The sequence below is a fragment of the Panthera leo genome, chromosome B3 (assembly GCF_018350215.1).
Source record: "Panthera leo isolate Ple1 chromosome B3, P.leo_Ple1_pat1.1, whole genome shotgun sequence".
Lineage (NCBI taxonomy): Eukaryota > Metazoa > Chordata > Mammalia > Carnivora > Felidae > Panthera > Panthera leo.
The window spans coordinates 48,558,977-48,584,105 of NC_056684.1; the positions used below are offsets into that span (position 1 = coordinate 48,558,977).

The 25,129-nt window shown below is 38.8% G+C and overlaps 1 protein-coding gene across 3 annotated transcripts in view; it reads left to right on the plus strand.

Moving 5' to 3' along the window:
* The window catches only part of NEDD4 (NEDD4 E3 ubiquitin protein ligase), a 135,657-nt gene extending 114,621 nt beyond the window's left edge, over positions 1 to 21,036 (plus strand). For all 3 annotated transcript variants that reach the window (XM_042941944.1, XM_042941945.1, XM_042941946.1), the window contains 16 exons: positions 463 to 663; positions 3,244 to 3,324; positions 3,546 to 3,600; positions 3,694 to 3,752; positions 4,800 to 4,865; positions 8,677 to 8,906; positions 9,850 to 9,971; positions 10,066 to 10,136; positions 11,608 to 11,703; positions 12,035 to 12,108; positions 12,440 to 12,500; positions 15,260 to 15,319; positions 15,402 to 15,509; positions 16,127 to 16,223; positions 19,354 to 19,426; positions 19,935 to 21,036. In XM_042941944.1, coding sequence (XP_042797878.1) covers positions 463 to 663; positions 3,244 to 3,324; positions 3,546 to 3,600; positions 3,694 to 3,752; positions 4,800 to 4,865; positions 8,677 to 8,906; positions 9,850 to 9,971; positions 10,066 to 10,136; positions 11,608 to 11,703; positions 12,035 to 12,108; positions 12,440 to 12,500; positions 15,260 to 15,319; positions 15,402 to 15,509; positions 16,127 to 16,223; positions 19,354 to 19,426; positions 19,935 to 20,037 — 1,557 coding nt within the window. In that variant the 3' untranslated portion in view covers positions 20,038 to 21,036. The remainder of the gene's footprint in view (positions 1 to 462; positions 664 to 3,243; positions 3,325 to 3,545; positions 3,601 to 3,693; positions 3,753 to 4,799; positions 4,866 to 8,676; positions 8,907 to 9,849; positions 9,972 to 10,065; positions 10,137 to 11,607; positions 11,704 to 12,034; positions 12,109 to 12,439; positions 12,501 to 15,259; positions 15,320 to 15,401; positions 15,510 to 16,126; positions 16,224 to 19,353; positions 19,427 to 19,934) is intronic.
* Positions 21,037 to 25,129: the final 4,093 nt, after the last annotated feature.

The following is a 25,129-nucleotide window of genomic DNA, read 5'->3' on the forward strand; positions in this document are numbered from 1 at the left end:
TGTTTTACATATCGATCCAGTGTGTTTAACAACTGCCTAATATTTCATCATATGAATATGTTACTTTTCCGTTATCCATTTCTACAGTGGATATTTGCCATTCATTTTGTGTGCCCAGCATTCAAAGCCACTTCTACATATGGGGAATCCCCCACTTTGTGCGTTTTTTGGGCAAGCGGAGACAACCTCCTCTAACTGGCACCGTGGCTTCCCTTGCAGTTGGGTCACATCCCTCTGACCTAGCTTCCTCAGTACAGACTTGGACTGTGACCACCATCTTACTGCTCAAGAATTAGCTGAGAAATTATAAAAGTTATTTTAAAAACAAAGTTTGACAAAACATTTTAGGAGAAAAGTGAGTCTGTAGTGTTTAGATCTATGTTTGCAGGTTGTTCCCTTTTAACCGCAGCTATTTGTGTGTTCTCTGGAAAACATGACAACATGACTTAATTAATGTGCTAGGCCGCCGTGGAGACAGGTCAGCTGCAGCCCGGCCAGGGTGCCACACGCCCTCAACCACAGGTCCTCCCGAGTGATTCAGCACAGCAGGTGACCCAGCCAGCTGAAATGGAGCAAGGATTCCTTCCTAAAGGCTGGGAAGTCCGGCATGCACCAAATGGGAGGCCTTTCTTTATCGACCACAACACGAAAACCACTACCTGGGTAACTTTAATACTCTCCAGTTTGAATTTAGAACAACAGTCTTAACTCTTATGTACAGTTCTCCATAACCTTTAGGGTACATTAATATAACCTACATTTCCTACTGTTCATTTTAAGATATGCTGAATTCTTAACAGTATTATTTCTTCTCAAGATATATTTATGCCCATTTTTAATATTTTTAGGGATTGTCATGGAAACACACTTCCTGTTTTGTTTTTAATTCACTAGACATTAAACCTTAGGAAGATATTTAGTAATAATCCTTTACCTTTATATGTTGCTTTGTAGTTCCAAAGTACTTTTGAACCCATAGCTCATTTAATTCCTTGGGGAATTAAATTTCTCCCCAAGAAAACCTTGGGGAGGCTAGGTAGAATAGTAGTTTTATTTGAAGATAAGCCTTAAAGTTTTATTGCAGTTGGTTCACCACTAATAGAAAACTTACGGAAAATCAGGAACAGATGACTAGATTTTGGTTAATTTACTTAAAAGACCCAAGTACCTTAATGAAACTAAAATATTTTAATAAATTATGTAATAAAATCATATTAAAACAATAATGTATATAAATTAACCCAAACAAATTGAATTTTGTTCTTTTTTCAGCAATTTGAATTGACTTTAATAACCTTTTTGAGCTTACCTTCCTAGCTTGAAAAAAATATTAATAAATTAACACTGACAGACAGGTGCCAAAAAGCATGCTCAGGGCCTCAGAAATAACACGTGGTTTAGTTTAATGCCTCTTTAATTCAGCAGTTATTATTTAGAGAAGAACCCTATGTAGTGACACAATCCCTAAAGAGTAGGGCAAAGTACTCTGGATGGTTTCTGTGATGGAGGTGAAGCTTTAACACTGATCCTACTCTGAGATCTGAGAACTGAATATTGTATCCTGGGAATGATAGGTTTTCTTTCTTTCTTTTTCTTTCTCTCTTTCTTTCTTTCTTTCTTTCTTTCTTTCTTTCTTTCTTTCTACTTTTTAATTTTTTAAAATATAATTTATTGTCAAATTGGTTTCCATACAACACCCAGTGCTCATCCCAAAAGATGCCCTCCTCAATGCCCATCACCCACTTTCCCCTCTCCCCCACCCCCCATCAACCCTCAGATTGTTCTCAGTATTTAAGGGTCTCTTATGGTTTGCCTCCTTCCCTCTCTGTAACTTTTTTTTACCCCTTCTCCTCCCCCCTGGTCTTCTGTTGAGTTTCTCAGGATCCACATATGAGTGAAAACATGTAGTATCTGTCTTTCTCTGCCTGACTTATTTCACTTAGCGTGATACTCTCCAGTTCCATCCACGTTGCTACAAAGGGCCATATTTCATTCTTTCTCGTTGCTAAGTAGTATTCCATTGTATATACAAACCACATCTTCTTTATCCATTCATCAGTTGATGGACATTTAGGCTCTTTCCATAATTTGGCTATTGTTGAAAGTGCTACTATAAACATTGGGGTACAAGTGCCCCTATGCATCAGCGCTCCTGTATCCCTTGGGTAAATTCCTAGCAGTGCTATTGCTGAGTCATAGGGTAGATCTATTTTTAATTTTTTTGAGGAACCTCCACACTGATTTCCAGATTGGCTGCACCAGTTTGCATTCCCACCAACAGTACAAGAGGATTGCCATTTCTCCACATCCTCGCCAACATCTGTTTTTCCTGAGCTGTTAATTTTAGCCACTCTGACTGGCGTGAGATGATATCTCAGTGTGGTTTTGATTTGTATTTCCCTGATAAGGAGCAACGTTGAGCATCTTTTCACGTGCCTGTTGGCCATCTGGATGTCTTCTTTAAAAAAGTGTCTATTCATGTCTTCTGCCTATTTCTTCACTGGATTATTTGTTTTTTGGGTGTGGAGTTTGGTGAGTTCTTTATAGATTTTGGATACTAGCCCTTTGTCTGATATGTCATTTGCAAATATTTTTTCCTATTCCGTTGGTTGCCTTTTGTTTTGTTGATTGTTTCCTTTGCAGTGCAGAAGCTTTTTATCTTCATGAGGTCCCAAAAGCTCATTTTTGCTTTTAATTCCCTTGCCTTTGGAGATGTGTCAAGTAAAAAATTGCTGCGGCTGAGGTCAGAGAGGTTTTATCCTGCTTTCTCCTCTAGGGTTTTTGTGGTTTCCTGTCTCACATTCAGGTCCTTCATCCATTTTGAGTTTATTTTTGTGAATGGTATAAGAAAGTGGTCTAGTTTCAATCTTCTGCATGTTGCTGTCCAGTTCTCCCAGCACCATTTGTTAAAGAGACTGTCCTTTTTCCATTGGCTATTCTTTCCTGCTTTGTCAAAGATTAGTTGGCCATACTTTTGTGGGTCCAATTCTGGAGTCTCTATTCTATTCCATTGGTCTATGTGTCTGTTTTTGTGCCAATACCATGCTGTCTTGATTACAGCTTTGTAATGATAGGCTAAACTATCATTTCACAGATGCAGCAAACGAAGTAAAAGTAGACTTTTAAAAGAGAATATCTTAAATATCAATTGGCATTAGAAAATATATTAACAGATTGACTTCCTTGATTTTAAAATTTGTGTGTGTGTGTGTGTTGTTTTCTTTATTTACTCTACAAAAAAAGGAAGATCCAAGACTGAAAATTCCAGCTCATCTGAGAGGAAAGACATCACTTGATTCTTCCAACGATCTGGGGCCTTTACCTGTAAGTTTGTAGAACTGCTAGCCATCTAACTTGGCTGTCTCCAGCGTTTCGTATTTTGGAATACAGTAGTTCTTTCACAACTATAAGTAATGTTATTTTAAAGTGTTGATGCCTTCTATGAAGAATGGAATATGGAAATTAACTGTGTAACCAATGCTGTTTTTTTGCCCATACATCTAAAACCCTTTTCTAAAATAATTGAAATACATTCTTCATTATAGCCAGGATGGGAAGAAAGAACTCATACAGATGGAAGAATCTTCTATATTAATCACAGTATGTGCAATAGGATTTTTTATTACATTATTTTTTGTAGTATTGAATGTTGCACAAGTTAATAAACAACATGTTTTTTCTCACCTTCTTCAGATATAAAAAGAACACAATGGGAAGATCCCCGGTTGCAGAATGTAGCAATAACTGGACCAGTAAGTCTCTTTATATGGGTATGCTCTGATGGGATTGTCCTCTCACCTGTCTTTTCAAGGGTGAATGGTCAAGGACATAATCCTACAGACTTTGAGAGGAAAACACGTCTGCAATTCTGTCCTCTCCCACCACCCCCACTCCAGGTTTCAATGGTTTGAAAAGAGGTATAAACTCATTGTCCTTACCCTTTCAATACACTTAGGAGACTAGTGAGGAGACTAGGTAGTCAAATGCCAAGGCAGTCGGCCCCTGTCCTCAGGCTGGTACTTGCCACTGCCTGAAAGAGAATGTTGGCAATCCTCAGCAGATCAGAGAGGAGCCAAGAATGTGCCAGGGGAGAAAGTAGACAGCACCCTACCAACTCCAAAGGCGTGTCTTGAACTTTTTGGTAGAAATTACTGTAAACACTGGCATATAAAATACTTACATTTAAGTATAAATATTATTGTGTATGATGTTTATACTGCTCTTCAGTCAGTTTAATGATAAGAGAGTCATTTTCTTCTTTTATATAGCTACTTATTCCATTTTTAGTTTTGAGATCTTCATTATTTTCTAGTTCACAAAAACAAGTGAAATTGAATATCCTGTTCTTTCAGACTACTCTTTAGTCTCCATGTTTAGTCTTTTTAAATAATGGGTAAAAAAGGCAACTCCTCAGAGTTCAAGGAAAAAGTACATTTTTCAAATTGTTCCCTTAATGGAGAAATCACTTTGAAGGTCTCTTTAGAAATGGAAATTTTCATTTCTAATATTTCTCTACTTGGAAGAAATTTCCTGTTTCTGGCTTTTTGCATTTCAAGAATATTGCATGATGAAAATTACAGCCGTGGGAATTGCTGAATACAATTTAATCTTAAACAGAGAAATTAAAATTTTTAAAGTTTTGTATTTGTTTTTCTGCAAATTAAACTTTTTCTTTCCAAATATTCTCTTTTAATGCCTTTAACTTATGTTCATAAAATATCCAGAGGGGAACTTTTAAAATTGTTCCAGAATAAAAACAACCTAAACCTTTTTTATTTTTCCAAAATTTTCAACTCAAGGCAGTGCCCTACTCCAGGGATTACAAAAGAAAGTATGAGTTCTTCCGAAGAAAGTTGAAGAAGCAGGTTAGTTATATTTATATTGAGTTCTTGGGAATGATTGTTCTGTACACTGAAAGTGTGGGACATGCACTTTTAAAAGTAAAAATAGAGAATTTATTCTCTATTTTAACAACTTTGAATAGTTTCTTATGTGGAAAGCTTGCTTTTTCTTGACTACTCAATGTTACATGTCATTAGAGACCACAATTATATTGTGTTTCCTTATTTTTCAAGATATCTTGTAATATAGAACAATAGTATTAAAGTTTGCTCTTAAAGAGCTCTAACCTGGTTTCCTAGTGGGGTTTGTGGAGCTTGGGATTCAATCTGAGCAAGAGCAGTTCAGGAGATGATCCCGCAGCCTGGTCTCTGATTGTGTAGGAGGGCTCTCTAGATTCCTTTTCTGCTTGGACTGTTGTTTTCCAGTGACAGTTATTCATTCCCTACAACTTCAAATACAACCTACCTCTTCAAAATTTGAAAATACAACTGTGATTGAAACAGTGCTCTTGTTGCTGGTCTCCTTCTGCTTATCAGATGTGTTTAGTATACTTTTTTTTTCCATCACTACAAATTTAATATTTGGAACTAAACTCATCATCTGCCCATCTATTTCATTTCTGTTGGTGATGACCGTTTTGTAATGCCTTTCTAATTTGCTCATACTTTTCCCCTTTCCCTGCAGTTTAGGAATACTGCCACTAGGTGGCTATATTGGGTTACACTTTCTTGTGTTCTAAGCCGGAAGCCTGCTTTTCCAAAGATTCAAGATGGTGGGTCTGCTACCACAGATTTTTTCATCCAAAACTTAACAAAGAATGAAATATAATAGTTGTTTAGTGAAAATATTTTGTGTCTTAATTAAAGCCTAAAACATCAGCAACTTTTTAAACTCATCTTCAATACTGACTGTGTAAAAATTCCTCTGGAAATTTGTCTTCTGCTTCTTAAAATTCTTTGGGATATTAAGACTGTTGATCTATTGGTCTGGTAAATATTTTCACTCTTAATGAAAATGTGCTGATAGAATAGAAGCTCTAGCTTCTCCACTTGCCACTCTGAACTCTTTCAAATATATTACAGTATCTAACTGTTGATGTCTTCCAGGCAGCAGGAGATATGGAACAAAGCCTTCATAAACAGGTCACAGAACACAGAAACCACAATGAAAGCAGTAATACTTATTAGGCTCTCACTGCATATCAGACATTCTTCTTAGCAATTTACATGTATTCATGTAAAATCTATACTAACTGTATAAGGAAGGGACTGTTATTATCACATTTTGTAGGTGACTAAACTGAGGCACAGAGAGATTTGGTAATGTGATCAAGTCCCATGGTAATTAGTGGCAAAGCCAGACAAGTGGTCTAGCTCCACAGTTCGTGTGCTTGATCAAAATTACATATATTGGTGATTAAGAGAGAAAGTTACCCAGAATGCAACAAAGGCATATAAAGAGATAAAAACATGAAAGAAAGGTTAAGAAACATGGAGTTATTCCAGAAGGAGAGACTCAAGAGCATGAGGAAGAGTCTAAGAACCTGCATCCTTAGTTTATCAAAAAGTCCCTAGTAGGATTTAAAAAATAAAATTCGTATCAGACACGTTACAGCAAAAGAGCAGAACACAAAACAAATAAAAATGTTTAAAAACTATCGCTGCAAAGCCCTGAGTTGTCTTTAACCTTTTCCTCTTACCATCTCCTTAGTTAGGAACAAGGGTGGCTAATCATTATTGAGCTCACCACGCGCCAGATACCAACTAAGCACATGAAATGCATTATCCCATTAAGTTCTGAAACAGCTCCATGGGATGACTATTATTATTGTCCCAACTTACAGATGAGGAAATTAATCCTAGAAAAGATATGTGAAATGGAGCTGGGATTTGAACACCAGACCCTGACCCCAGAATCCACACTCTGGTCCACTACTCAGCCCAAACAGGGAAGTTGCTCCTCCTGCCGTCTGTCTCTTCCATTGCCCTCCCTCTCTCACAGGGTCTGTTTCAGGGTCCTTAACTGATTGGTGTGCCTCTTCTCTCTCCTTTTATTTTACCCCCCCAAAATTTTTTTTTAAGTTTATTTTGAGAGACAGCACACAAGCTGGAGTGAGGGAGAGGTAGAGGGATGTGGAGAGAAAGAATCCCAAGCAGGTTCCACTCTGTCAGTGTAGAGCCCACTGTAGGGCTTGAACTCACAAACTGTGAGATCATGACCTGAGCTGAAATCAAGAGTCCAATGCTTAGCCCACTGAGCTACCCAGGCACCCATTGTCTCTCCTTTTAAAACCACCCTCTACTCCACCCCGTCAGCCTCTGAGAACAATCTGATCTTGCAACCCCCTGCTCAGCAGTTTTCCCAGTCAGCACCCCTGCTTCCTACACTCTGACCCCAGGTGACTTTTCACCTTCTCTTCTCACTGCAACCCCTTCCCTCCTTTCTGCTCCCTCTCGCTGTTAAATACATGAGACTCCCCTGTGTGCTCTTCCCTTGGCCTGCTGCTCCTCAGGCCTTCCCTCCCTCTCCCTCTCCCTCTAGTCAGGACTTGCTCTTAAAGCCTCCTGGATCACCTCCCTTGCAATTAATATAGCTCAGTCTTTTAGGTCCCACCAAACATGGCTTATATCTTTATTATTAGCAGTTTTCTTACTCTTCCAAGTCTCAGGATTAGTAACATTTACATTTGTTTCTCACACGCAAACTGGATTATAAACTCCTTGAGGAAGGAACCATATCTTATACCACATTTTTATTCTTTTTACCTCCCATCCCCATTACCATAGCTACATAGCATGCGGTCTGGCCCAGAGCATGCGGCTGCCCAAGAGCAGTCCCTCAGTAAATGCTAGGCTGCACAGATGCCTAGTGTCTAGTCTAAAAGTGTTTTCCTCCAATATTGCCTTTATTTTTAAGTGCGTAAGCAGCAGAGGAAACTGCCTATATTATGCTCATATTGCTTATAAAAACTGCCTATATTACTATGTTTCTGTAGGGCTTTCCATTTTCCCTAAACATCTTAAGAGTGAAATTGATTTTTTTTCCATTAGAATAAACTCTCTTGCCTTTTTTTGAAGTGACAAAATTTTCTCTTATGGGTTTCCACTTGCACATTGTTCACAAAGCACTCAAGAGTGAAATATTCATATATCTTTTTATAAAATTTACAGTAAGATCTGCCTAAAAGCATAGTTATCTACATTTGTCACATAAGAAAAGGACATACAAAAAAATCAATGAGACAGCAGAGACTTGAGAGCTAAGACTTTCTTAACTTCTGTCTTCAGTTTCTTCATCTATAAAATGGAGATCATATTAATAGCTTCTTCATTGTGTTGTTATGAGGAGTAAATGAGTTCACCCATTAAAATGCTGGGAACCATGCCTGGGACAGTCTGTAAATGTTAGTGCCTATTAATGAGTGTGGCAGGAGAGGCTCCAAGGAAGAAAGGTGGAGGTTGGGAAAAACCCTGAACCAACGGGCAGGCAGCAAATAGCAGGCATTGGCTAGACTGTAGGTCGCAGGATGGTATTGGAACTTAATATAGAAACGACTGCTCATGAAATGCCTTCATTGTGAGCATTATTGCCACTATCAGTAACTGCCTCTTCCAGTATAAAAATCAAAAGTCTATATTGTTATGTAATTAGAGAAAAATGTGTGAATTCTTTTATACCATAAAGGAAATATGAGGCGATATTCCTAGTCATGTGTTCCCTAATAAAGGGTCTTGGGCACAAGGTAGAACACAATGATTTTATTTCCATGAGAAATAAATTTGCCATCATGTTGAATTGATTTAAAGCATACGTCTCTCTTCTCTGGGTTTTCAGAATGACATTCCAAACAAATTTGAAATGAAACTTCGCCGTGCAACTGTCCTTGAGGACTCTTACCGGAGAATTATGGGTGTCAAGAGAGCAGATTTTCTCAAGGCTAGACTGTGGATTGAGTTCGATGGTGAAAAGGGATTAGATTATGGAGGAGTGGCCAGAGAATGGTTCTTCTTGATCTCAAAGGAAATGTTTAACCCTTATTATGGGTTGTTTGAATATTCTGCTACGTAAGTATCTTCACAATAACTGTATTCACAATGACAGAAAAAAAAATCACCTGGGTGGCTCAGTCGGTTGAGCATCCAACTCTTGATTTCAGCTCAGGTCATAATCCTGGGGTCATGGGATAGAAGAGCCCCGCATCAGGCTCTGCACTGTAGGTGGAGCCTGCTTGGGATTCTCCCTCTCTCTCTGCTCCCCTCCCCTGCTCGCTTCTCTCTCTCCTCCTCTCCCCTGCTCACGCCCTCCTTAAAATATAATTAAAAAAAAAAAATGAAAGTAACAAAGACGTTCTATGATGCAAGGAAATGTGTGTTACAATGTGCCAGAAAGGGGAGACTATAACTAATGTTGTTTCAGAAATAACTCTGTAAAAAACTGTGGTAAAATATGCATAACATGAGATTTACCATTCTAACCATTTTAAGTGTGCAGTTTAGCAGCATTAAGCACCTTCACAAGGTTGTGCAATTGTCACCACCATCCATCTCCTGAATTTTCTCATCATCCCAGACTGAAACTGTACCCATTAAACACTAATTCCCTTGTTCCCTGGAAGTCACCATTCTGCCTCTGTGTGAATTTGACTACTCTAGTTACTTCATTTAAGTGGAATCATACAGTATTTTTCCTTTTGTAACTGACTTATTTCATCAGCATAATGTATTTAAGGTTCATCCACAGCATAGCATATTTTCTTTCTTTTCGAGGCCCATTACATGAGAGGAATACCACATTTTGTGTATCCATTCTTCTATTGATGAACATTTGGGTTGTTTCCACCCTTTGACAGAAATGACTATTTTTAAAACCATTAAATCCAGTGGTCTAATGTGGTTCTAATAGAAGTAAACAACTCCAAAAAGAGAGAGCTAATTTATAATTATTTGTCATATTAAAATTTTTATATGAAGTGTGGAGAGGAGCATTTAAATGTGGCTGTCTTTACAGGGATAATTATACCCTGCAGATAAATCCAAACTCTGGATTGTGTAATGAGGATCACCTCTCTTACTTCAAGTTTATTGGCCGGGTAGCGGGAATGGCAGTTTATCATGGCAAACTGTTGGATGGTTAGTATTAAGCATAAAACTTTTTTTTTAAGTAAAATTATCTTATTTCTTTCATTTGGTAATCATTTTTCAATATATTTTATTTTTTTGAAAGGTTTTTTCATCCGCCCATTTTACAAGATGATGCTACACAAACCAATAACACTTCATGATATGGAATCAGTGGTATGTCTTTTTCACTTATAATGTGGAGAAAGTATGATTTAACAAGCAACTGGTTATTTTAAAGTTAGAATTTAATGATGAAATTAAGATTATCGTGTTCTAAATTATAAACACGTATTTTCCCCAGCATTCTGTTATGAAAATTTTCTAACACATAATAAAAGTTTAAAAATTTTACAGTGGACAGGGGCACCTGGGTGGCTCAATTGGTTGAGCATCTGACTTCGGCTCAGGTCATGATTTCATGTTTCCTGAGTTTGAGCCCCACATCAGGCTCACTGCTGTCAGCTCAGAGCCTGCTTGATATCCTCTGTCCCCTCTCTCTCCCCCCCTCCCCCACTTAAGCGCTCTCTCTCTCTCTTTCTCTCTCTCTCTCAAAATAAATATTTAAAAAAATTTTTATAGTGGACATATGTGCTCCACCGCCAAGATTCCATACTTGGCTTATTTTATTACATATCTATCCATCAGTTCCCCCATGTGTCCATCAATCCATCTTTTTTTGTTTTTTGATGCATTTCAAATAATGTTACAATATCAGTAACTTCTCCCTAATTACTTCAATGTGCTATATACAACAAGTTTATGTATTTCTTGCATCAACATTTGAATTGTGATCTTTTATGATAAATGGCGTATATTTTCAAAATGGCAGTCCTTGTGGTTAGGCCACTATAAAGAAATGGAAACCTAAGGATTAAAGCCCTGACTATAGCCTTGCTACCTGTACTGAATAGCCTCATATACTGTGTGTACACATGGATTCCAAGATCTCTTCTTGGGTACCAAGTACATTTTTGATTCCTTTCTTAGGATACCTTATCAAGGTGGATGGTGTAATTCCTTATGACTCATAAGATTTTGGTTATTTGAGTTGTCTAATTGAGGTTCTGTATTTAATTTGAGGTTTTTCTTTAACTTGGGCCGGGTATGCATAACAACTTGCTCATAGCTTCTTAAACAGACTCTCAATTGGCCATATGAGAAAGGTGCTAAGTGCTCCTGGGTATCCATGGAAGTTAGTACTCATCAGAAAACCATTTTATTTGACGCTTCAACTGGATAATAAAATCTGTACCTCCACTGCTGCTACATAGAAATAGATTTTCAAACTTTCAAACTGGGCATCACTCAGAGGCACCTGGATGGCTCAGTTGGTTAAGCGTCTGACTCTCGATTTCGGCTCAGGTCATGATCTCATGGTTTGTGAGTTTGAGCCCTGCATTGGGCTCTATGCTGACAGTGCAGAGGTTGCTTGGGATTCTCTCTCCCTCCCTCTCTCTGCCCCTCTCTGCTCGTGCTCTCTCTCTCTAGTTACTGCATTCTTTTTATATCACGTGTGTATAGGAAAAGATGTCCTACTGACTTTTCATCTTTTGTCCAAGTATTCAGACCCTCAGCATACTTTGTTTCCAGGTTCATGGGTTTTCTTGTTATGTACAAATTTTAAATATGCAATTTCCTCATCTAGGATAGTGAGTATTACAATTCACTAAGATGGATTCTTGAAAATGATCCAACAGAACTGGACCTCAGGTTTGTCATAGATGAAGAACTTTTTGGACAGGTTTGTAAATTTTGATTAATTAAAATGGTACATAAATTTTGCAACAACTGTTATAACTCAAGTTTAGAAGTTAAATAATTCATATTCTGAACACATTTCTGTGCTCTGTTTTTAAATTTATTTTCCAGTAACAAAAGCTGTCTCAGCAAGAATTTCTGCTTTCTTTGACATTTGACTCATTCCATGTTTATTTTAGTAAAACTAATATTTTAAGTTTTCTTAGCTTGTGAATGGATTTAATTTAAAACACTGTGTTTCTGGTATAACTATGATATGTATATTTTATTTTTTTCACTAAAATAACATATCAAGATATCATGCTTAATTTCAGACACATCAACATGAGTTGAAAATTGGTGGATCCGAAATTGTTGTCACCAACAAGAACAAAAAGGAATATATTTAGTAAGTATTTTGTTAGTAAGTATTTTATTATATTTAATAAATACTTTACTGGAAATAACTTTGTAGTTCTTTGTGGGAAGACCTTTTGTATCTTCTTTCTCTTTCTTCCTTCATCACCAGAGTCTCAGTGTTCTTTTTTCTCTTTCTATTACAATGCCATATTATCCATTCATAATCACTTTTTTGCCTTGGGCTTACCTAGCCTTTATTTATTTATTTATTTATTTATTTATTTATTTATTTATTTATTTTGTTTCCAGCTGGAATAAATATATCTTAAATTTTTTCCTTGGTTCATGTGAAAAAAATGAAATGTTTTGTTTCTTTTTAGTCTTGTAATACAGTGGCGATTTGTAAACCGAATCCAGAAGCAAATGGCTGCTTTTAAAGAGGTATTCATTTACTTTCGTTTGTTCTTCTGTAATTTTAAAGTAAAATTCAGAAGTTTCAAGTATTGGGGCCCACCATGTCTGGGAAGAATTAATAGATGACTGGCTTTTAAAAATAATTTTTCATTATATTTTTATATTAAAAATATTAAAATGGACAGATGTTCAGTGTTAAAACTCAGTCATTGAAGAAGTGCATACAGTTAACATTGACAATCCCCCTTCATGTCAGTCCCCACTTCTCATCTTTTCCCAGTCATGACTGCTGCATCTTAAGCAATCTTAGGTGAATAAGAGTCAAGAGTGGGGAGTAGGGAGGGGCACCTGGGTGACTCAGTCAGTTAAGCCTCTGACTTCAGCTCAGGTCAGGATCTCATGGTTTTTGAGTTCGAACCCCACATCAGGCTCTGCGGTGACAGCATGGAACCTGCTTTGGATCTTCCCTCTCTCTCTCTCTGCTCCTCCCCTGCTCGCACTCTCTCTCTCTCTCAAACATTAAAAAAAAAAAAAAAGACTGCTGTAGGGATAGTGGAATATGCCACCTATTTTTCTACACGGGAACACACTATACATGTTGGTTTCTGACTTGCTTTCTTCTCTTATCAAATATTTATTGGAGATCCTTACATGTCAAGATGCATAACTACCCTTCCTTGTGCTTGGGGTGCATTTTATTCATAATGTAAATTCGTAAGTTATTTAAATTTCCCCCATTGGTGGACATTTAGGCTATTGTCAGTGCACTCATTTCTTAAACTAACTTAAAATCTTCTGTTACATATTCATCAAGTACTTTTTAATTTATTCAGTATCGAGCACTCACTATGTATGTGGTGCTGCACAAGGCAGAAAGACATAGGTCCTGCTTTAGAGGGCAGCGCATCTGGAGTGAAGTGGACAGAGGCAAGCTTGAAGTGCTTGGTAAGCACAGGGAAGAGCTGGAAAAGGGAAAGAGGAGGTGCAGGAAGGGATAGGGAAGGCCTAGAGGACCTGGCCAGCCGCACAGAAGAAGGCATTGTGTTCTAAACACAACGAATGGCACATGTAGTCTGGCAATAAGACAGACTGTGCACATGTTAGAGAAAATGCCAGCAATTCAAACACTGTTGAGGTGATGCAGGAGGTAGAACTAAGCTGGAAAGCTGAGCAATAGCAGGTTATGAAGGGTCTCTTTGCTAAACTGAAAACAGATGGAATTTGGGGTTTTTGTGGAAGGCGAATGAGGGGAAGGAAGGTGGCATTAAAGGCTGTTCTCCAGTAAAACAGGAGGATTCAATTTACATTTTAGACCATTCTGGAAGTGGTGGGTAGTGAGTTAGAGATGGGTGAGACTAGCAGCAGGGCCAGATGGGAAGGTGCTACGGGGATCCAGGTGAGAAAAAGGAAGTCAGGAGCTAAGGTGGTGTGGTAAGATAGCCGTGTGTGTATTTGAATGGCATTCCAAAGGGACAACTGGAGCTTAGTGTGCTTTAAAGGATGGAGATCTGGGGGGCAGCATGGATTTGGGAATCATCTGCTTATGTGCACTGGAGCTGTGGACTAGGTAAGGCGGGAAATTGGAAAGAATGGTAAGAACAGCGAAAGTAGATGGCCACCGTGGAGATGTGGGAACACCAACATTGAAGGAATGAGCAGTAGAAAAGGAGACTTCGGAGCACCTGGGTAGCTCAGTCAGTTAAGCGACAGACTCTTGATCTCAGCTCAGGTCGCGATCAAGCCCCAGCTCTGTCAACACAAAGCCTTCTTGGGATTCTCTCTCTCCCTTCTCTATACCCCTCTCCTGTTTACACGCTCTCTCACCCTCTCTCTCTCTCTCAAAATAAATACACTTAAAAAAACACACACAGCAATATCTGGGTCATAACCCTGGACCTGGAGACTAATTCAGTTGGACCAGACATTGCTTTAAGAAAAAGAAAAAGGAAAGGAAACTTTGAAGGAAATTAGCAAATGCAGACAGAGGCACAAGAGAAAAACCACCAACAGCAGGCAAAGTTTCAAGAACAGAGGTGTGTTCGACAATATCATAGTGTGGATAAGTCAAATAAGATACAGAACTAGAAAGTGTTTATCAGAGTTAGCCCCAGAGCTGTCTTTGACTCTTTCCAGCACAGCTTCAGGGAAGCAGTGGCGGGCAGGTCAGATAGCAGTGGGTGGAGGCAGGGACAAGGGTGAGCGGGTGGGTTCAGTAATGTGTAATAACTTGGCAGTAAGGAGAAGAAAGACGGGTTTGCTTTTTTGTTGTATTTTTAAGGTAGATAGGCTTAAATAAATGTAAATGCATAAGGAGTGAGATAATAAAGGGAAGGAGGTTTAGTGAAATGAGCCCCTTGGGGAAGCAAATAAAGCACAGAGAGAAAGCAGTACCCGTCTCCACTGAGTGAGAAGGGGGCCACAATGGATTTCGGTGCTGGTTCGTACGTGGGAATGCAGAAGGCTGAGGGAATTCCATAAGCACCCCTATGTTCTCTTTCAAATAAAATTATCTGCTGTAAAGAAGGGATGGAAGAGAAGGAAGCGGCTTGGGAAATGTGGGGAAGTTTCACAACAGCTGCTTTGAGGAATCAGTGAGAGAAAACAGACTGTGGACACATACATTTTCTTGCCAGTATTGAAATCTTGGTTAACTTAAGAAGCCATGGCTGGGTAGTGGTAGGGATCTCTGTGGATGTGGGATTTCTCCAGTAACAGCCCAGAAGCTGAAGTATAAGAATGAGGATCGACTCTGCTAACCAGGTTTTTAAATACATTCTTTCTACTAGGGATTTTTTGAACTAATACCACAGGATCTCATCAAAATTTTCGATGAAAACGAACTAGAGGTAAGAAACATTCTTACTTTAAAACAGGATTTTTATACTCATTATTTTTCTTGTCTACAGTTTGACTTTTCTTATTATGTAGCTTCTTATGTGTGGATTGGGAGATGTCGATGTGAATGACTGGAGAGAACACACAAAGTATAAAAATGGCTACAGTATGAACCATCAAGTGATACAGTGGTTTTGGAAGGTAATTGAAAGCTTCTGTTTCCATAAATTACTTTTCAATAGATTCAATCATGTTTAACCATACTAGTGGATTACACAGAGATAACATCGATGATGTTGTTTTGTATACGTCTACCTTCTGGGTGTAGTTCCAACCTCCATAGGTATTTATAGATAAGTAAGTGTTCAGAATGTAGTAAATGGCAGTAACAGCTGCAATGAGTGCTTAGTTCCTTATTAACTTAGAAACTGTTTGAGAGCACTTGTAATAACCTACAGTGAATTCTCTGGGACTCCTGCATGGCTCCTTTAAATGTGATTTTCCATCTAATAGAGAAATGTGTATGCAACTCAATAATATCAGTAAATGTAATTTTTAAAAAGCCGTGACTCACATCCAAGAAGATATTTTTGTCACTTCATTAGAAGACTGTGATCTCATTCTAACGAGGTACCATGTAGCCTTGGAAGTGAAGTTTTAGAAACTTTATAGTCACCCATAAACATAAATGTAACTAACAGAAAGGTGTACATTTAATAACTGATCATGAATACCAAAAATTCTGACAGCATTCTTCAGGATAGTTGTGTTACTTTTGTTCCAGTGATATTCCTAAATGCTGTTTTTATCTTATTCAGGCTGTTCTAATGATGGATTCAGAGAAAAGAATCCGATTACTCCAGTTTGTCACTGGCACATCTCGTGTGCCTATGAATGGGTTTGCGGAACTATATGGTAAGGATTTTCCATAGATCACTTAAAAATGGAGTGATGCCACTTGTCTTTTCATTGCTGATTAGTTTTCAAGCTTCTATCATTTATACAAACATTTAGCTTAGTAAAAAGAATTAAGATCCTTAGATGATTTAATCAGACACACTGAAGTACACCAGAAGATACGCACACCTTCTAATCAGATACCAAAGGAAAAAGCATACAATGACTCGAGTTACTTTCTACTTTTGAGTTTTATTTTATATTTTTAAAGTTTATTTATTTATTTGGAGGGGGGGGGGGAGGGACAGAAAGAGAGAGAGGGAGAAAGAGAATCCCAAGCCGGCTCGAACTCACGAACCATCAAATCATGACCTGAGCCAAAACCAAAAGTTGGACACTTAACCGACTGAGCTACACAGGTGCCCCTCCAACCTTGAATTTTAAATTTGATTCCCACTGTATGTTCCATCACATAAAAAGCATTGTCTGTAGGGTGATAATTTAGGGCAACATGTAACGTCCCACAGAATGTTAGTAAGTGTACAAAAAAAAAAAAAAATAAAGAGGGAAATACATTTGAGGGAAATACTAGACTAAACAAAGTTGAGTAGATTTCTTTGGGACTCGTTCAGAATCTTTACTATGAAAAAAAGGGGTTTCCAAAATGTATTTGATCATGGAATCCATGTGTATGTGCATTGGCATGTGTGATGTGCGTGGTTGTGTGTTGTGCCTGCCTCTGTGTGTGTGTGTGTGTGTGTGTGTGGTGCATGTATATGTGGTAGTGATTAGAGGGTAGAGAATCTCATGAAACTACTATTCCTCAGCTTTGTAGGAAATGGCAGGACTGGTGACAAGACTGCACATATCTTTCATATTCAAAATAGTTACTATAAAGTGAAATTCTGCAGATCCTATCAAACTGTTTTCCAGTTGATATATCTCATAGCACTAGAGGTGTGTTTTGTAAAAATAACCACTGGGGCACCTGGGTGGCCGAGTCGGTTGAGCATCCAACTCTCAATTTCAGCTCAGGTCATGATCTCACTGTTCATGGGTTCAAGCCTCATGTCAGGGTCTGTGCTGACAATGCAGAGCCTGCTTGGGATTCTTTCTCTCCATCTCTCTCTGCCCCTCCCCCCACCACTCTCCTCTCCCTCTCTCAAAAATAAATAAACATTTAAAAACCCTACTGTTTCTGATGTAGATCACCTTTTCTCAAATCAATGAATATCTATTTATTGGAATGACATTTACTTGCTTTTAAAGATTTTAAGAAGAATATCTTTCAGAGAAGGTATAGCTCAGATAGAGTCCCACTCAGAGCAACAACGAAGTTTAGAATTGTTCTGGGAATGACAAGTCAGAACTGCTGCGTCAGTAGTTACTGAGCTGAATTTTTCACGCAAAGACAAAGCTGCCGCTGTCTGATGGGATCACTAACCCCCAGCCCCGTCGGTCTCCTCCTCAGCAAACCTGGTCTCCTTAAGCTTCACGTATATTTGTTTGCAGAACCCGTTAAGCACCTGCCACTTCCCCGCCTAGAGCTACCGCGCACCCTGAGAAGAATGGGGCTTTGCCCTAACCAGGACGCCCCTTCCTTGCCTAGTTAGATATCTTTGCATTTGTCTTTGCAGTGATTTCCCGTGACTTCCCTTCCTTTCTCTTTTCTTACACTTTAGCCAATTACAATAGGGAAAGATCAAGGCAGGACAAACACCCGCTTCCATGTCTAGCTCCACATCCCTCTTTTAGGCAGTCCAGGCCTACAGCCATCCACCAATTTCATGAATTGTTTGGAATTTGGGGGAAATATCCCACACATGGAGCCAGAGGTGGTTGATTAGAATATAACACAAATTCTTATGCACTTTCAGAAAGAAGTAGCAGTTGCTTCAAAATGTTAATATTATAATGCACTATCATCTAGCCAATTAAAAGTGTGTAAGGTTTATATCGGTTGACTTAGAGGAAATTTTTGCAATGGATTGTTAAGGTGAGAGAATCAAGAGGCAGGGAAATATATATTATTCCATGTTATGGAAAACAATGACTAAAGTACTGACATTTTAACTGTGAACATAATTGTGATGTATGGTGTGTATAAAGCAATACTTTTTGAGAAAACTAATATTGAGAATAGCCAATATTCTTAGTACTGCTTCTGGCAATTACACTCACACACATAATTGGATAGATTATAAGATATGGGGAAAAGTATGGAAGGTTTTACATGAGTTATTAACACTGATTACCTGGGTGGTTGGAGGATGCTGAGAATTGGGGAAAGGAAGAGCTAAGTGAAAACTTCAAAGAAAAAAAAATTTCTGAAAGTGTCCATGATAAAACAAAAATGTAGCATGGATAACATGATCACGTGCAAACAAAATTCCACATGCATGCACATGCACAAAATGATTCATGATCTAATAAATCAGATTTAATAGTGGAATTTGAGGTTATTTTTATACCCTTCATTATATTTTTCTCTATTGCTTCAATTTTCTTGCCGTGAGATTATATAATCAGAAAAAAATAAAGCTTTTTTTAGTGGGACTGAAAAAAGAAAGAAAATAACTCATTTTCTCTTTGTACCTATGAAGGAGGTGGTATATGGAAACACAGAGCTAGGAAACAGCAAAAATACCACCAGACATACTACCTAGAGGCAGAGAGACACCGTGGCCATAGACGAGCTGATGGAGGGGAATCTTTATCTCCTGTCTGGACGATGAAGCCATCAAGTATAGGAGAGCCTTAATTTCTTACGAGTTTAAAGAAACTCGATTAGTTCTCTGCATGTTTAAGTTCTACATTGGAAAAATGAGTTGTGAAATTCTAGGGATTCCTATAAAGAATAAATGAAACTAGGGGTGCCTGAGTGGCTCAGTTGGTTAAGCGTCCAACTTCGGCTCAAGTCATGATCTCACGGTTCTTGAGTTCGAGCCCCGCATCAGGCTATGTGCTGACAGCTCAGAGCCAGGAGCCTGCTTCGGATTCTGTGTTACCTCGCTCTCTGCCCCTCCCCCATTCACACACTCTCTCTCTCTCTCTCTCTCTCTCTCAAAAATAAATAAATAAATAAATAAATAAATAAATAAATAAATAAGAGAATGAGTGAAACCAGAGCAACCCTTCTTCCTTACAGGCTCAAATGGACCACAGTCATTTACAGTTGAACAGTGGGGTACCCCTGAAAAGCTGCCAAGAGCCCATACATGGTAAGTGGTTTCTTAAACACTTAGAGAATGAGTTTTCTGAGAGTAAAGCTCCCGTGACAGATAGTCTAGGTACAGAAGGTCTAGCCGCTCTGTGCTGCAGCAGCAGCAGCAGCAGCAATGGAGGAAGCAGAAACACCAACCCAGGAACAGGTGTATCTTTGCCAGGTAGGCCTGGGCTTGAAGTCCAGGTAGGTGAACATTGGAGAGGCCGGTCTCAGCTGTTGACCATATATTGCCTCCCTTGCATGAAGGATGGGCCATCCCAAGAGAAGCTGGAACATTCCCTTTTGGAGATTAAAGTAGCAGATGAACCCAGACATTTGGAAGTCAAGGTGGTTTTGACAGGACACGACCAAGAATCATGGGATGAGTGCATGGCTACAGTCCAGTCCTGTATCTTCCTTCTCCCCAATGATAAAACGTCTTCCAGCATTGTTGACCATGTCATGAGTAGCACCATTACTTTTGGTCTGTCAGCGTGGTAACCAGTCCCTCTCTGTTCTTTCAGCTTTAATCGCTTGGACTTGCCACCCTATGAATCATTTGAAGAATTATGGGATAAACTTCAGATGGCAATTGAGAACACTCAGGGTTTTGATGGTGTTGATTAGATTCCAAATAACAATCTGTAGTATTTCACTGCCTCTTTTGTATAAGCAAAATCTTGACTTATGGTTTTCCAGGGAACTACTAAACCTGGGCCATTGTTTCTTCCCAGAGAGTGGGGAAAAATCATATAAAAGCATACGAAAAAATAGTATGACAGCCTTACCATTATTTCATTCACTCTTAAATAATGTGTTGCATTTACACAGCTGTTTCTCTGTCTTTAGAGTTCACACTCTAGGATATAAGTCCTGTGTGCCTGAAATAGTGAGTTCTGTCCTTAACATTTACCTCTTTTACAGTATTGGCCAGGCAGTTGTTTCTTAAACTACTGAAATGATAACTGTGAAATATTTGTGATAAGTGTCATGTGTGAAAAGTGTGATGCTTTTTGAGAAGGAAAACTGAAATTTGGAAAAGAACACTTTACAATGGAGTAAACTGCAATATACTTAGTGCTGCCTGCAGCTCTTTATTATTTTGTAGACCTTCCTGCCGCACCTTAGCACCCAGATTTTTGGAAGACCCTTGGGAAGTGTGTTACCTATACTTTTAGTCAACTGACTCACTTGCAAAAAACAAAAAATGTTTGCTTCTTTATTTTAAAAGTATTTGGCTTTTGTTAACATGTAGCTTTACTAAACAAGGTGGTTTGTAAGATATGTGAAGCAAGTTCAAATTTGCAGAACGTGAAGAGTATTAACTCCGTTGCCTTTCCTGTATATCCTCATGGTTCATCAGCATGGTCATCACTCCTTCGCGTTTAGGGGAAAAGAATTCCTTCTTCGAACATTAAACGAAAGCTCCACAGAGCAGTATTTCTAAGTATGCCTTGAAGAACTAAGTTAAGTGTATAGTACTTTTCTAGTCATTCTTTACACTTGCACAATTACGTAGTAAATCTATGTTTACAGGGTTTATTATGTTTACAGACTAAGCTAATTTCTATAGTTGCATTTTTATATTTTTAGTATTTCACTTTAGTCAAAAAACCAAATAATTTGTTAAAAATAACCAAAGAATAGTCATGATGCACAATTTGTATTAAATTTATTACCATATTTCTTATGCTTTTTAAAAATACTGTTTACTATGAAAATGATAACGTTTTACTCTAAATGCAAAACTCTTTAGGAAAAATGCTACAAGTAGGATCCTACTTTAACCAAATTGAAGTACGTAGACATCACGTGCATGCATTCAACAAATGTGTTACTGCATGCCTGCTGTGTGCTTGGCACTGTGCCGGGCCCTGGGGGTCAGGGCCGAGACCTTCAAAGATATCTAGCTCAGTCCTCACCTCAAGGAACTTATAGATGTGTAAATGAATTTTTAAACAATCAAAAGAGGGGTGAGAAGCAAAAGGCAAAAGGAAAGTGTCCCAGGGCACCTGCAAAGATAAAGTGTGCCAAGACTGTATTTATATGTTTCATACGTATATTAGAAAGATTATACAGAAAGTGCTCTTGCAGAAAGTTCAACCCATTTCTCAATATGGTGTCTTGGTCATTTAGGAATAATTGTAAATATATGTTATGAGTCTTCTTAAATACATATATATACTCCAAGAGTTGTAAAAGAGTGCTGCTGGTATTGGTTTCAGTTGGACAACACAATAGGTACAAGTGTGACAGTAGCCAACCCACTTGCCAAATGCCTCTAGATCAGTGCACCCTGCGTTCTGTCTTCACCTGAGTTAACCAGCATTCAGGCAAGACTACCAGACATAGTGCGAGTTTTATCACTTAACAACTGTTTAAACTGAAGCAACTTACTTAATGTCTCTGGGCTCCTGTTCTTTCATCCGTCAAAGGAGAACAATCACACCCACCCTCATTGCCATGGAAGACTGTTGTCAGTTCCAGAGAGCTGTTTTGTAAAGTCTGATACAATCAGAAGATGCTTTGTGCTTTGTGCTGACCATCAGATTTTGTCAAATCAGGTGTGCACACTAGCTACACTCCCAAAGAAGAACCTCTTCATTTAAAAATAAAATGTCTGCTAATAAACAAAGAAGTAGGAACATCTCTGATAGTGTGTGTATATATGTTTATCTGTACATGGATCTTACCATCAGAATTCATTTTCTCCACATCAGCAAAATAATATTAATATGGGCCAATGCATTTTGAAATGTCCTCCTTATAGAGACCTTAATGTGAAAACTATTTTTGTTAAAACAGGATTTTACCACATGGTTGTTTAAATATCATTTCTGTGAACTATCATAGCAGATAGGAGCTTGAGAAAATACAAAGCGTGCTTTTCATCTGACTGATAATTCACTTGGATGATCCTGTAACTCCCATAAAGTGTTAATGACTCCCAAGGTGTCAATGAGACCAGACACTCCACCAGCTCCCAGCCACAGACCGTCTTCCCTTTCGTCTCCAGGTGTGGATTGATGGTCTGGAAGGACCTTGTATCAAGTGACACAGCCTCTCATCCCAGAAAGAAAAGTGTCTCAAATGCAATCTACAGCTGGAGAGTAAATAGGGTCATTTTCATAAAGCAAGGATGTTCTATTTTTCTAGAAATTATAAGCACATAATGTTAGCCTATATTTTCTCTGTAATCAAACTTTAACATAGACATAAAATTGTAATACAAATGCGTTTCATCCTAACTCAAATTTAAAATGGTATTTGTTTTCATTTTTTGATTTATAATGCTGAAATTATTCCACATAATTATCAAGTTAAACACAATTCGTTTTGATTATAAGCCATTTAACATTGTTTTAAAAATTCTTCTCATATGGTAAATATATATCAAGATTAATGTATCAAATTTATTGCATAAAGTATAAAATCATTTTTAAAAATCTTGATGCCACAAATAAAGTTCTATTCTAATAAAAACAAAAACTGTGATTCATTCTTAAATAGAAATGTCTCCAAGCCAGTATTCTGGGTCATATCTTCTGGTCTAGTCCTTTGCAGCACATATGGAATTCTCAAGAGCATCTTGAATTTGTATCTGATGGATTGGCATGATTATAAATTCATAACCGCAGATAATTTCCGCTTTACAAACAGGTCATTTTCCAAAAGTCTGGTTGTTAGTGAATGATCCAGAAGATAATATAATAACAAACTTACAAATGGACTGGATTCAGACAGTGTATTGCCCATTCAAGAAGCCAGGTTGTAACCGAACCATTATTTATAACCTTCTTTCCATGAAAGCAGGAGTTCAAGTATTAATTCAGAACCAAGTATCTTTTTCTCCTTCCTCTAGGCACCTGGAAGTTTCCCAGTTAGAAGGGAATCCCAAACTAATTCAAGCCAGCCCTGGGAACATACTGTTCCAGCCCCCTATTTGTGTGAAAATTCAGACTGTAGCTTTTAATCCTTGGGAGTCAGGCCACTGCCCTCTCCACTTCTGCCCCTTCAGGGCTAACCAGCTCGTCCTCAGTGAGCCCACACCACGCCTCCCTGTACAGGAAACCTTTGTTTTGCAGTCCATCAGGGGCAGACACATTCCTCTTATAAAGGACATTAAACTGAATGTTGGAATCTCAGGGCCTCACTATGAATAAAGGGCTCCAGGAGATTTGTGTGTATTTTTCTTGAAAGGTAAAGATTCACACTAACTTAGCTGCCTGTTTGGTTCTTCCAGTCCGCCTTTGCAGCCATCCTATGCAGGCCCTTCATCCTACACAGTGTTTCATCTCTAGTACACACGTCTGATCGGGTTACTCTGCCAAACAACCTCTGAAGGCTCCCCCAAACTGGAAGCATGAAGCACACCCCGTTGGCACAAAATGCAGGCTGATCTCAGCTTCATGTAAGAGAGTTCCACCTTCCCTCACAACCCACTCAGGCCTGTGTTGCCCCCAAACCAGGCCTCTCTCCAGCCCCTAATTACTGCAGCCTCCTCGCTGCTTGCTCTCCTGGCGTGCTTTCACCCCTCGTGTCCACTTGAGAATCACCCCCTTTAGACCAGTGGAAAGGTGCTGTGGCCTCAGCATTTGATATATGCTAGCATGAATGGCACTGTATTGCAATGCTTTGTTTTTACATAATTCTCTCCTACAAACTTTTGGGCAGCTTGAGGACAGAGATGATCTGGTATACATCTTTTTAATATGTGCATTTCCCCAAACAAATATTTGATGAATATTACAATCTGATAAATGCTACAGCCCCCATGTATTGAGCCCCTCCAGTATCCGTCCCTGGCACTGTGTGATAAAGTGCAGGAAGCTCTGTATTGAGGGGGACACTGGGAACTATACAAATACACATCCAGAGAGGGAGCTTGATTGCGATCCTGCTGAGCACTGGGGTCTGCAGTAAACATTTACGTGGATCCCATTTAATCTTCATAAAAACTCAGTGAGGCAGGTTTTATAGGCTCAAGAAGGACAAGCAATTCACCTGAGGCCACACAGCTTGTAAACCTGGTGGATTATGAACCACAACAAAGTAAGAAAAGCTATGGGATCCCACAAACAAATCAGCATGCGTAGTAGTTTCCTACTGCTGCCTAACAAATTACTGCAAACTTAGCAACTAAAACCAACACCCATTCATCATCTCACTCCAGTAGGTCAGAAGTCCACATAGACTCAGTAGGTTCTCTACTTAGGACCTCACAAGGCCAAGACCAAACTGTCAACCAGCTGGGTTCTTGTGTGCTTCCACGATCCTTCAGTTTGTTGACAATATCCAATTCCTTGTGACTGTACATCTGAGGTCCCCATTTTCTCACTGGCTGTCAGCTGGGGGCCACTCTTAAATTCCAGATGCCACCTCTATCTTCAAGGCAGCAATGGTGTGTGGAAAATCTTCATTCTTGGAATCTCCCTGATGTCCTCTTCTGCCACCAGGTAGGGAAAGTTCTCTGCTTTTCAAGACTCACTTGAGTAGATTAGGCTCGTCTGGATAATCTCCCCTTTTGAAAGCTGACTGTGCCATAGGCAGAACAGAAGGAGTGAGAGCTTACCACATTCATAGGTTGCAGGGGTTGGGCACTTGAACTGTTGGGGGGCTATTACTGGAAATTTGGCCTCCCATATAAGGTAAAGGTGAAGAATAGCAAAGATTTATGGAGACACCACTTGAAAACTACTGAATATATCTAATTTTATAC